At 45.8% G+C, this 12,645-nt stretch overlaps 1 protein-coding gene and 1 pseudogene across 1 annotated transcript in view; one reads left to right on the top strand and one right to left on the bottom strand.

Moving 5' to 3' along the window:
- The first annotated feature begins 851 nt into the window (after positions 1–851).
- sema3bl (sema domain, immunoglobulin domain (Ig), short basic domain, secreted, (semaphorin) 3bl) overlaps positions 852–12,645 on the top strand; it is a 203,379-nt gene continuing 191,585 nt past the window's right edge. Inside the window, exon 1 of the mRNA XM_070895589.1 lies at positions 852–1,032. Coding sequence (XP_070751690.1) covers positions 906–1,032 — 127 coding nt within the window. The 5' untranslated portion in view covers positions 852–905. The remainder of the gene's footprint in view (positions 1,033–12,645) is intronic.
- LOC139277883 (U2 spliceosomal RNA) lies at positions 12,363–12,542 on the bottom strand (annotated as a pseudogene).

Raw genomic sequence — 12,645 nt, 5'->3', positions numbered from 1 at the left:
AAAACAGATTATCTGGTCATTATCACATTGCTGTTTGTGGGAGCTGGATGTGCACAAATTGGCTGCTGCGTTTCCCACATTACAGCAGTGACTACACTCCAAAAGTACTTCATTGGCTGTAAAGAGTTTTGAGACATCTGGTGGTTGTGAAAGGCACTATATAAATGCAAGTCTTGCTTCTCTTGTGCCTGCAAAGAGCAGTAATGACGCACAGACCTTATTACCCAAAGGGAATATATTGGCGAGTGCAGTCTAGTTATTGCTGCTATCGTTGTCCAGTTCTGGTTATTCAGTCACACAGCAATATGTCTGAAAGTTCTTGCGAGACTTTCAAACTACATCCCAGTCCACTCTTGTTTATTCCAAGCTTAATCTTCCTTCGAATCAAACTCCAAACGTAATTCCCCACAATCTTGTTAGTGTGCAGAATTAGGTCTTTTTTTGTTGTTGCTATTTGAATATTCTTGAAATGAAATAAAGTTTTCTTAAGCGGGTAGAGCGTTAAATTAACTAAAACATACAAACACAGGAACTGGGGAGGATGTTGCTAGCTCGCTGCCTTGTTTTGTGTAGTGAAAGCTGGCTCTTTTCCCTGTGTTTGGAGCGGGAGGGGAGGGTGTTGGGACGGGGAGGGGCGCCGCGGATATATATATAAACCTTCACCAGGACAAACTCAGCCAGCGGTGCCTGCAGCGGTTCGAGCACCGGCTGAGGCGTAACCTTCCCTGTGATAGAGGGAAACAAACTCCGCCACCTCTCGGCGCTGCTTTTCCTCAAACTCACCTCCCTCTCCATATTCACCACCTGCCAGGAATCTGGACTGTCAGACCGGATTTAAGAATTACGAATAGCCCTACCGCAGAAAGCTGTCATTTTTGGAGCTGACTATTTGACATTTAAAAAAAATGAAAATGAAGAGTTTAATGTTTCTGATACAGACTCTCGGCACTTTGCTGCTTGTCTCGAACATTATTGATCTGCAGAATGTGGGAGCTAAAATGAATATTCCCAGACTCCGGCTATCCTACAAAGGTATGTGTCTTTTTATTTATTCAACTTTGACTATTGAAACTATAGATTGTTTTAGGCGCTGTGTTTTGTATCGGTCTATGATTTGAGGGGGGAGGGGGGTCTAATTTCTTTAAGAAATTGGCCACCCCACCTCAGTAAGTTTTAAATCGTTTCTAACCCTATCATTAAACATAAAACCAAAGTAATGCCCTGTAATTTTAAACCAAAAAGTCGTGTCCTGGTACAGGTGGAGTCGATTGAAAGAAAATTGTGAATCTTTCTGAAATGCTTTATTCGTCCGGATTATCAATAGCGTATCAATTTTTTTGTACCGTCGCTCGATTAATCGATTTTCGGCGAACGAAAACGACCTTAAATTGACTAGCTGGGGGAGTGATATTAGATTGATGTTGGCAGCTTTATTTATTTGTTGGTAAGGCTGAGATTGGCCACAATTGTTGTAAAGTTTTTAAAATGTTAGTTAGTCGAACTATAAAATAGATTGTTTTTCCTGGGCACGGCTTATTTTTGCAACCATGCACACAGGTTCACTGAAATAACTGTCGGGGTGGTGGGTGGGGGTTGTTGCACGATGTCTTCTTGGCTGGTTGGTGGTCGCCTGGTTTGGGTACAAATGTTGGCTCAAAATGCATAGCCCCCCACCCCGCCCACGAGGCCGAACCTCTCCCTCTGAAGGTGTGTGTGTGTGTGTGTGTGTCTCAGAGATGGACGGTGCTGGGAAAATTGTGGAGATTAAACCAAACAAACAAAAAAGCCTATCATACTGCTGGAAAACCTGAACTAAAGTACAGACAGTGGCAGGAAAAACACAACCGGTCGGTCAATGTCTGAGAGGGAGATTAACATTCCAGGTGAGCAAGGTTCTCGGTGACAGTCTTGCTCTGGGGAGGACGGACAGCCATCCTCCCTCTCTATTGCAGCTGGCAACATCTGGTTCTCCTCAGTCCAGCCGCAGGGATAGGAGGAGCTTCCCCCTGAATTCTGATGAAGGGTCCCACCTTATACATTAACCTCTCTCTCGTTTAAATTGCATTTGTTTACGATACAGAGATAGTTTAATAAGATGTTGGCGTTCTACACAGCGAGCTGTTGTGATCTGGAATGCACCAAGGGTTGTGGCAACATTCAACCGAGCATTGGACAGATGCTTGAAAGGATCCCCCGCCCCCAGGGCGATGGGGATAGAGCAGGGGAGTGGGATTAATTTGATAGCTCTACCTAAGAGTGGGCACAAACGCGATGAGTCGCATGGTCTCTTCCTGTGCTGCATTATTCTATGGTTCTGTGATACTCCGGCGCTGCTAGATTCCAGGGACTGTGCAGATAGTTGGACATTCATTGGCGTGTAGCCAAGATTTGCCCATTCCAATTTATGTTACATGATTGTGTCTGTACGAGCTGGGCAGCATGCAGAAGTTTGGCGGATATTTGAACAAATCCAGCGAGACATTCATTGACTTGTAGCCAGATTTGCCTGTTCGAATTTGAGTTCTGCTGAGCACGATGACAAATCTTGGCCGAGGTCGACTTCTGTCAGACGAAGCAACATAGGAATTGCGAGACGGAGAAAAAAGCACTTCCTTTAGTTCACCTTCTCCCACCCTGGTAGTCGCATGACTAAACCACAATGGAATTATTGCCTAATCAAGGCAATCAATCTCCATCAGCCAGTTCCAGCTAATCACACCATGATATTGTCCCACATTACAACAGTGACTACACTCCAAAACTGCTTCATTGGCTGTAAAGCGCTTTGGGACGTCACAAGATCCTGAAAGACGCGATATAAATGCAAGTTATTTTTCTCTACAACAGACCCAGACATGAATCAAGCAAACCGCGAGTGGTAGAGAGTTTTGGGAACCATAGGTCCACAGTTCCCCTTTTCCTCCCAAGCACGCTACATTCACCACATGTCCTGTCTCAAATTGCTCACATAATTCTATCCCAAAATGATATTTTCTGAAGGGAAGCTATCTAATTTTGCATTTGAATGAATCAATACTAACTGCTTTCACCGTCTGCCGAGAGAGCTTGTTCCAAAGTAAAGAAAGACTTGCATCGATATAGCGCCTTTCATGACAAACCGGACGTCCCAAAGCACATTACAGCCAATTACCTACTTTTTTGTAATGCAGGAAAGGCAGCAGCCAATTTCTGCACAGCAAGCAGTGTGATAATGACTAGATAATCTGTTTTTAGTGATACTGATTGAAGGATAAATATTGCGCAGGACGCTGGGATAACTCCCCTGCTCTTCTTGGAAATAGTGCCCTGGGATCTTTTACATCCACCTGAGAGGGTAGACAGGGCCTCGATTTAACATCTCATCTGAAAGACAGCACCTCCAGCAGTGCAGCGTCCCTCAGCACTGCACTGGAGTATCAGCCTGGATTTACGTGCTAAAGTCCCTTCTGACTCAAAGGCGAGGGTGCATTGAACCACAGCTTTAATTCTCATAAATAAAGGCTTCATCATCATCATCATCACAGGCAGTACCTCGGAATCGAGGAAGACTTGCTTCCACTCTTAGAATGAGTACTTAGGTGACTGTACAGTCCAATACGAGAGCCACAGACCCTGCCACAGGTGGGACAGACAGTCGTTGAGGGAAAGGGTGGGTGGGACTGGTTTGCCGCATTCTCTTTCCGCTGCCTGCGCTTGATTTCTGCATGCTCTCAGTGATGAGACTCAAGGCATTCAGCTCCCTCCCAGATGCACTTCCTCCACTTAGGGCAGTCTTTGGCCAGGGACTCCCAGGTGTCGGTGGGGATGTTGCACTTTATCATGGAGGCTTTGAGGGTGTCCGTGTAATGTTTCCTCTGCCCACCTTTGGCTCATTTGCCATGAAGGAATTCCGAGTAGAGCGCTTGCTTTGGGAGTCTCGTGTCTGGCATGCAGATAATGTGGCCTGGGCCTAGCGGAGCTGATCAAGTGTGGTCAGTGCTTCAATGCTGGGGATGTTGGCCTGGATGAGGACACTGATGTTAGTGCGTCTGTCCTCCCAGGGGATTTGTAGGATCTTGCGGAGGCATCGTTGGTGGTATTTCCCCAGCGATTTGAGGTGTCTACTGTACATGGTTCATGTCTCTGAGTCATACAGGAAGGCGGGTATTACTACAGCCCTGTAAATCATGAGCTTGGTAGTAGATTTTAGGGTCTGGTCTTCAAACTCTCTTTTTCTCAGACGGCCAAAGGCTGCGCTGGTGCACTGGAGGCAGTGTTGAATCTCTTCATCAATGTCTGCCTTTTGTTGATAAAAGGCTCCAGAGGAATTGGAAATGGTCCACGTTGCACCGTGGATCTTGATGACTGGGGACAGTGCTGTGCAGCGAGGACAGGCTGGTGGAGGACCTTTGTCTTACGGATGTTTAGCGTAAGGCCCATGCTTTCATATGCCTCAGTAAATACATCAACTATGTCCTGGAGTTCAGCCTCTGAATGCACGCAAACATTCATCCACGTACTGTAGCTCGACGACAGAGGTTGGGTTGGTCTTGGACCTGGCCTGGAGGCGGTGAAGGTTGAACAGCTTCCCACTGTAGTTTAGTTCCACTCCAGCGGGGAGCTTGTTGACTATGAGGGGGAGCATGGCCAGAAGGACTGGGGTTGGCTGTGGTGACGACACTCACTATCCACTCTAATTAAAGCATGGCTACTAAGCTGAGGCTTCAGAGGGCTGGCATTTTCTGTGGAATGATGCTCCTGCGATCGCCATTGCCTTTGAGAAAGAGATGTTAAATACTGGGGCGGGGTTAAGCACTAGGGGGAGTGGTTAAGCACTAGGGGCATGGTTAAGCACGGGTGGGGGGGGGTTAAGCACTGGAGGCGGGGTTAAGCACTAGGAGGAGTGGTTAAGCACTGGGGGTGGGGTTATGCACTTGGGTGCGGGGTTAAGCACTGGGGATGGGGTTAAGTGCTGGGGGCGGGGTTAAGTGCTAGGGGGGGCGGAGTTAAGCACTGTGGGGGAGTGGTTAAACACTGTGGAGGAGTGGTTAAGCACTGGGAGGCGGTGTTATGCACTGGGAGGCAGTGTTAAGCACTGGGGGGCGGGGTTAAGTGCTGGGGGAGTGGTTAAACAATAGGTGCGGGGTTAAGCACTTGGGTGGGGGTGGTGAAACACTGGGTGGGGGTAGTTAAACATTAGGAATGGTGGTTAAGCACTGCGGGTTTAAATACTGGAGTGGGGGTATATTCTATTCCCTTACATAAAATGCACCCAGTAGGTGCTGCTATATTCATTACATTTTAACCTTTCCCCTGCCCAGGGACAAATCTGTAAAAAAGCCAGTGCAGAATCTGAGCCTGCAACACCTTCCCGCAGCCACTTACCTAAAGAAGCCTCCTGTTATCCACTGCAAACTGCTGCCTTTAGCAAAGACTTCAAACCCATCAATGCACCAAGCACACTTAGTGGAAAGAAGGAAAACAGATGGGCCTCGAACCCCACAGATCATGTGTTAGGAAGTGAGTGTTCTCCAAAAAGGATCCCCTTGGCTGTGTGTGTGTATGTGTGTGTGTGTATGCATGTGCATGTGCGTGTATGCGTGTGTGTATGTGTATCTATGATAAATGCCAGAATGAAAGTTATTTCAGTCCATTTCTTCTTTCTTTAATTATTCATTCGGACTGTAGATTGCCTCAATGTCGGCCATGGCGCAAAATGTGATCCCTCAGAAGCCTGTAAGCGCTTCCTGTTATACTTTACCATTGAAATGAAGTTTGAGACTCCCAGATGATGGCATAATGGTTTCCACAGATGAGATGGTAGAATTAGTTTTGCAGATGTAGTGGGGAGGACTGTCCTAGAACACACATGGGATTCTGATCCTGTAACATTCTTATTTGTCTTGTGTTAGAATGAAGCAAAAGCTGATAGAAACATTAGCACAGTTGTTGCAGCAGTGCCAATTGTGACTGGCAGGGGAATAAGGAACAAAGGAGAGAAATCCCTAACCAGAAGTAATTAGCCTGAGGGTCATTGCGAGATCTGTTCTCCAGCGCAGCAGTGCCAGGGTGTGATAATCTCATTATTATTTTCACCTTTCTACTAATCTTCTCTTCCCTCGTAAGTGCTCCCTCTTGCTGGCTTACAGCAATACTGCTGTTGGGTAGACTCCAAGACTTAACCAATTCTTCACGAGCAAGATGCCCTTTTATGTGAGGGTCTATGTGTAAGCGCACAAGCTCTGGAATTACCTCTAAACCTCTCCGCCTTTCTACCTCTCTCTTCTCCTTTAAGACACTCCTTAAAACCTACCTCTTTGACCAATTTGGTCATCTGCCGTAATTTCTTATGTGATTCGGTGTCAAATTTATTTGTTTTGTCTTAAAACACTCCTGTGAAGTGCCTTGGGATGTTTTACTACATTAAAGGCGCTATATAAAAACAATTGTTGTTGTTGTTGTGTTACATACTGATAGATCACCACCTCCAATAACACACTGATGGACCCCAATCCCCAGCAACATACTGATGGACCACTGACTGATATAATTTACATTGGGGCTCACCTATTAACAAGGAAACCATGTAAATACTCTGTATTAGGACTGCTTGCTATCTTAGCTGTAATATGCATTTGTATGGCCCTCTTGTTGATTGATAAACCTTGATTGTTTATGGCATGTACAGTGAAATTACAACATCCTCTTTAAGATGCTCTTGAGTGTGAAGCTCTCAGTACCTTGTGCGTGTAATGAATGTTCTTGATAGCTTCCTAATGAGACTGTGTAACATATCATCTCTGAGGTCCATGGAACATACTCCAGTTATATTTTGTGACCCCATATCTGTAGCCGAACATGCATTTTTTATGGATCACTCATTAAATTATATTCTACGGAGTTCCCTACTGCAACAGTTGTCTGTGATTACAGGATGTGTGATACAATGCATAGTGATTGCAGATCCTTTGAGTGTTGTTCTAAAAATCAGCATGGAACTATAAAGAAATAGCAGCTGGATTTATTATTTTTGCATACAACAGCTCCGCCTCTACTTACAGTCCCCATCCTGCAGAATGAGGCCTCTGTCAGCCAGTGGCTCAGTGGGTAGTACACTCGCCTCGTTGTCAGAAAGTTGTGGGTTCAATTTCCACTCCAGAGACTTGAGTGCAAAAATCTAGGCTCATACTCCAGTGCCAGTGCCGGAGGTGCTGTCTTTCGGATGAGACGTTTAACCGAGGCCCTGTCTGCTCTCTCAGGTGGACGTAAAAGATCCCATAGCAATGTTTTGAAGAAGAGCAGGGGAGTTATCCCAGGTGTCCTGACCAACATTGATCCCTCAATCAACATAAGAAAAGCAGATTATCTGGTCATTATCAAATTGCTGTTTGCGGGAGCGTGCTGTGTGCAAATTGGCTTCCGCTTTTCCTACATTACGACAGTGACTACACTTCAAAAGTACTTTATTGGCTGTAAAACGCTTTGGAACATTCTGAGGTTGTGAAAGGCACTGTATAAATGCAAGTCGTTTCACTGGTATTTTTGCATTGCTGCAAAGTGGAAACTGCAGCAAGGCACACGTGGCAGTATAACTGCGGTCTTAACCTTGTTGTTCCCAGTATGTGGCGTTTCTCAAACAGAAATCTTAATAGTTTTAACCTTTTCTGGCTTGACTAGCAGTTTCCCAGCATTCCATGGGTGTTAGGAACTACTTGCATTTATAGAGCGTGTGTTAACATAGTAAACCACTTCGTAACATGCAGGATGCCATGGAACGGCACATGTGTGTCATTAATGTATAAAATGCTTACAGGCTTTAACAGGGTAGAAGCAGGGAGGATGTTTCTTCTGGCTGGGGAGTCTAGAACCAGGGGTCAGTCTCAGAATAAGGGGTCGGCCAATTTAGACTGAGATGAGGAGAAATTATTTCCCTCAGAGGGTGGTCAATCTTTAGAATTCTCTACCCCAGAGGGCTGCGGAGGCTCAGTCTTTGAGTATATTCAAGGCAGAGATTGATAGATTTGGGGATATTAAGGAAATGAAGGGATATGGGGATAGTGCAGGAAAGTGGAATTGAGGTAGAAGATCAGCCATGATCTTATTGAATGGCGGAGCAGGCTCGAGGGGCCGAATGGCCTAATTCTTATATTCTTATTGTTCTTAATATTCTGGCATTGAAGGGACATTGATGATGAGCAGAGTGCAAAGGTCCGGACTCCTGCTGTGATCGCGTCAGCTTTACTCCAGAAAATAATGTGACATGGGCTGGACCATTCTGAGCAGTCCGTGGGGGTGATGTTGATCCACACCAGCAGGGTGGAACAGACCCGGAGTGAATCGGCCCGTTCTCTTTTCCAATCGCTGCTGACAAAGACCAATTTCATTCCCCAACTCCCCTCCCCCTCCCCACACCCGCCTCCACCATATGTTGGAAAAGTCCACAAAACACCTGTTCACAGCTTTCATTAACACACAGGGGAGGCAGAAAATGTGGTTGAATTTTATACTTGGTATTAAGTCTCCAAAGGGATTTATACATCCGTGCAAGGGGGATATCATCCAACAAATATTTGCAATGCAGTCAAATTCACAGTGCACCAGCAGTCTGACAGAAATCTGTAGTTATACTCAATTCCAGTTAAGAGTGAGGTTAGGGGAAAATTTCTACATATAGCAGCAAATTAGACAGCCTATGCTCAATGTGCGTTTGGTGTTGAATTAGCTGGGATTCTAATAAGGCCTGAGTGGTCCTGGGTTATGGATGGAGTGGGAACCAGCCACATAAATACTGTGGCTACAAGAGCGGGTCAGAGGCTGGGTATTCTGCGGCGAGTGTCTCACCTCCTGACTACCCAAAGCCTTTCCACCATCTACAAGGCAGAAGTCAGGAGTGTGATGGAATACTCTCCACTTACCTGGATGAGCACAGTTCCAACACTCAAGAAGCTCGACACCATCCAGGACAAAGCAGCCCACTCGATCGGCACCCCATCCACCACCTTAAACATTCACTCACTGCACCACCGACGCACCGTGGCTGAAGTGTGTACCATCTACAGGATGCACTGCAGCAACCCGGCACGGCTTCTTCGGCAGTACCTCCCAAACCCGCGACCTCTACCACCAAGAAGGACGAAGGCAGCAGGCGCATGGGTGCACACTGACTTAGAATATATGAACATAAGAAATAGAAGCAGGAGTAGGCCATTTGGCCCCTCGAGCCTGCTTAGGGCTTAGGCAGCTGAAGGCACAGCCGGCAATGGTTGAGCAATTAAAATCGGGAATGCTCAAATGGCCAGAATTAGAGGAGCGCAGAGATTGCTGAGGGTTGTGGGGCTGGAGGAGCTTACAGAAATTGGGCCATGGAAGGATTTGAAAACCAGGACGAGAATTTTGAAATCGAGGCGATTACAATCAGGGATGCTCAGGAGGAGTGGTGCCGAGGATCATTATCTTGTAAAGTTGATGCCGATCTCCAGAGATGGGTGAGAATCTCCAGTGACCACCGAGAGCAGAGAACAGGAAGTCTCTGAACACACTCGCTTGTCTTTTGACTGAGGCGAATGGTGGGGTGCGAAGGAGGGGCAGCTGCCAGCTCAGTGCACAGGAGCCTTCTGGCAAGCCATGGCCATTGACTGCAAATTTGACAGTAATCAGCCGTCAGAAAACCCGCGGCTGCCAGATTGGAGCATGAACTTCTCTCTGGATTGGATCCGTGATAATGTGAAGTCGATTTCCTTCAACTACAATTTGGCAGAAATCATTGTCTGAAAGCAGAACAAAAAAGCTTTGAGTGCCAAATGTGTAAACAACAAATACTGATTCTTGAAGTTGGCTTGGATTTTTCCACACAGGCTGTCAGTTAATGATTGAATCACTGAGCCATAGAATCATACAGCACAGAGAGGGCCATTCGGCCCATTGTGCATGTGCCAGCTCTTTGAAAGAGCCATCCAATTCGTCCCACTAGTCTCCCGCTCTTTCCCCACAGCCCTGCATTTCTTTCCTTATCAAGTTTCTTTACAAGCTTAAACTGTACAACACACTAGTTAGGACGCAGCTAGAGTACTGCGTGCAGTTCTGGTCACCACATTACAGGAAAGGTGTGATTGCGCTAGAGAGGGTTCAGAGGAGATTTACGAGGATGTTGCCAGGACTGGAGAATTTTAGCTATGAGGAAAGATTGGATAGGCTGGGGTTGTTTTCTTTCGAAAAGAGGAGGCCGAGGGGAGACTTAATTGAGGTGTATAAAATTACAAGGGGTCTAGAGTGGATAGGAAGGACCTATTTCCCTTAGCAGAGGGGTCAATAACCAGGGACATAGATTTAAAATAATTGGTCAAAGGATTAAAGGGGAGTTGAGAATACATCTTTTTCACCCAGAGTGGTGGGGGTCTGGAGCTCACTGCTTTAAAGGGTGGTAGAGGCAGGAACCCTCATCTCAATCAGAAAGTACTTGGATGTGCACTTGAAGTGCCGTAACCTACAGGGCTATGGATCAAGAGCTGAGGAGTGGGATTAGGCTGGAAAGCTCTTGGTCGGCCGGCACAGACACAGGTCGAAGTGGCTGCAAATTTCTATGATTCTGTGATATTATCCAATTCCTTTTTGAAAGTTACTATTGAATCTAAAGGGCAGTGGATTCCAGATCACAACAACATAATCACCAAGTCTGAGCGACCTTGCCTTTAAGAAGAATTCCAGCAAAGCTTTTTAATAAATGTCCCATACTTTAAATCTTTCTGTACTTATTTTTTTATTTGTTCCTGAGATGTGGGCATCAGTGGCAAGGGCAGCATTTATTGCCCACCCCTGACTGCCCTCAAGAAGGTGGTGGTGAGCCAGCTTATACAACTGAGTGGTTCGCAAGGCCATTTCAGATGGCAGTTAAGAATCAACTCACATTGCTGTGGGTCTGGAGTCACATATAAGCCAGACCAGGTAAGGGCGGCAGATTTCCTTCCATAAAGGACATTAGTGAACCAGATGGTTTTTAAGACAATCTGGTAGATTCCTGGTCACCATTACTGATACTAGATTTTTATTCAGATTTATTTAATTAACTCAATTTAAATTCCCCAGCTTCCATGGTTGGGATTTGAACTCACATCTCCAGATCATTAGTCCAGGCTTCTGGATTACTAGACCAGTAATGTAACCACTATGCTACTGTAGCCCTGTGACATTATGCCTCTCCTGCCTGCCTAGCCTGCATCTTCCACAGCGTTGCAAATATCAGCTTTGATGTTAGGAAGGTGTTTTTAAAAAGTTGCCGAAAAATAATAATATTACTTCATCATTAAATGGGGAAATGATTTGTACAAGGGAATTAAATATACCTGCTGCTGTTCTGGAGGAAATGGTGCGAGGGGAAGCAGAGAAGGTATAATGCACCCAAAGGTTCAGACACAACAAAAAATCTGAGACAGTAGTAATGCTCAGAGAGATGGTGTGAGAAAAACTACTCGTGCGTATCAGTCAGTGAATTGTCCTGTGCTCATCTCTAGCCAAACATTCAGTTCAAGCTTGTCCCAAGGCCAATTGGCAAGGCCATCTTTCAATCCTGGATGTGTGCTCTGTACAGCCCATAAGGTTTGCGCGTGTAACAGCACATTAAACAGGGGAATCCATAGAATCCTGGCTGGCCTCCCATGTTCTACCCTATGAAATGTGAGGTGATCCAAAGTTCTGTTGCCCGGGTCCCCTTAAGCAACGCCTCGATTTCAAAATTCTTATCCTTGTTTTCAAATCCCTCAATGGCCCTCATCCCTCCCTATCTCTGTAATCTCCTCCAGCCCAACAAGCCCCGAAATATCGATGCTCCTCTAATTATGCCCTCTTGAGCATCCCCGATTTTAATCGCTCAACCATTGGTGGCTTTGCCTTCAGCTGCCTAGGACCCAAGCTCTAGAATTCCCTCTCTAAAATTCTCTGCCTCTCTACCTCTCTTTTCTCTGTTTAAGACGCTCCTTAAAACCTACCTCTTTAACCAAGATTATGGTCAACTGTCCTTATATCTCCTTAAGTGTCACAGTGTCTAATTTTGTTTGATGATGCTCCTGTGAAGCGCTTTGGGATGCTTTACTATGTTAAAGGTGCTTTATAAATGCAAATTGTTGTAAGAGGTGCCCATTTCCCTGGTGGCTGTGCTTGACAGGCACTAGTCCAAGGAGTGGCTTTTCTTGTCGATGTACAACAGGAGTGAACGCATTCAAAGCATCCGTTTCTTTTTTTAAATTTGTTCCTGGGATGTGGGCATCACTGGCAAGGCCAGCATTTATTTATTTATTTATTTTTTTAATCCAATTTCTTTCCAGATCAACTCTAACGCCAAAGATCACTTTGCGCCAATATATTTGATCTTAGGCCAAAAGACCGAGAGGCGAAGTTGCACCGTTCCTGGAAATATTGCAATACCAGGTCGGTGCATGGAGTGGACGGGGCATGCCCCTGATCCAGCTCCCTGTCCAAAAATCAATTCAATATCATGTCCCCATAGGGGATATTAAACTGATAAGAACAGATACTACACTTGATCTTAGCCAAAAGGCAAGGCCAGCATTTATTGCCCATCTCTAATTGCTCTCGAGAAGGTGGTGGTGAGCCACTGCCTTGAACCGTTGCAGTCCGTGTGGTGAAGGTACTCCCACAGTGCTGTTAGGGAGG

Source organism: Pristiophorus japonicus, chromosome 12 (assembly GCF_044704955.1).
Source record: "Pristiophorus japonicus isolate sPriJap1 chromosome 12, sPriJap1.hap1, whole genome shotgun sequence".
In the NCBI taxonomy this organism is placed as follows: domain Eukaryota; kingdom Metazoa; phylum Chordata; class Chondrichthyes; family Pristiophoridae; genus Pristiophorus; species Pristiophorus japonicus.
This window is presented reverse-complemented; position numbering and strand designations above follow the sequence as displayed.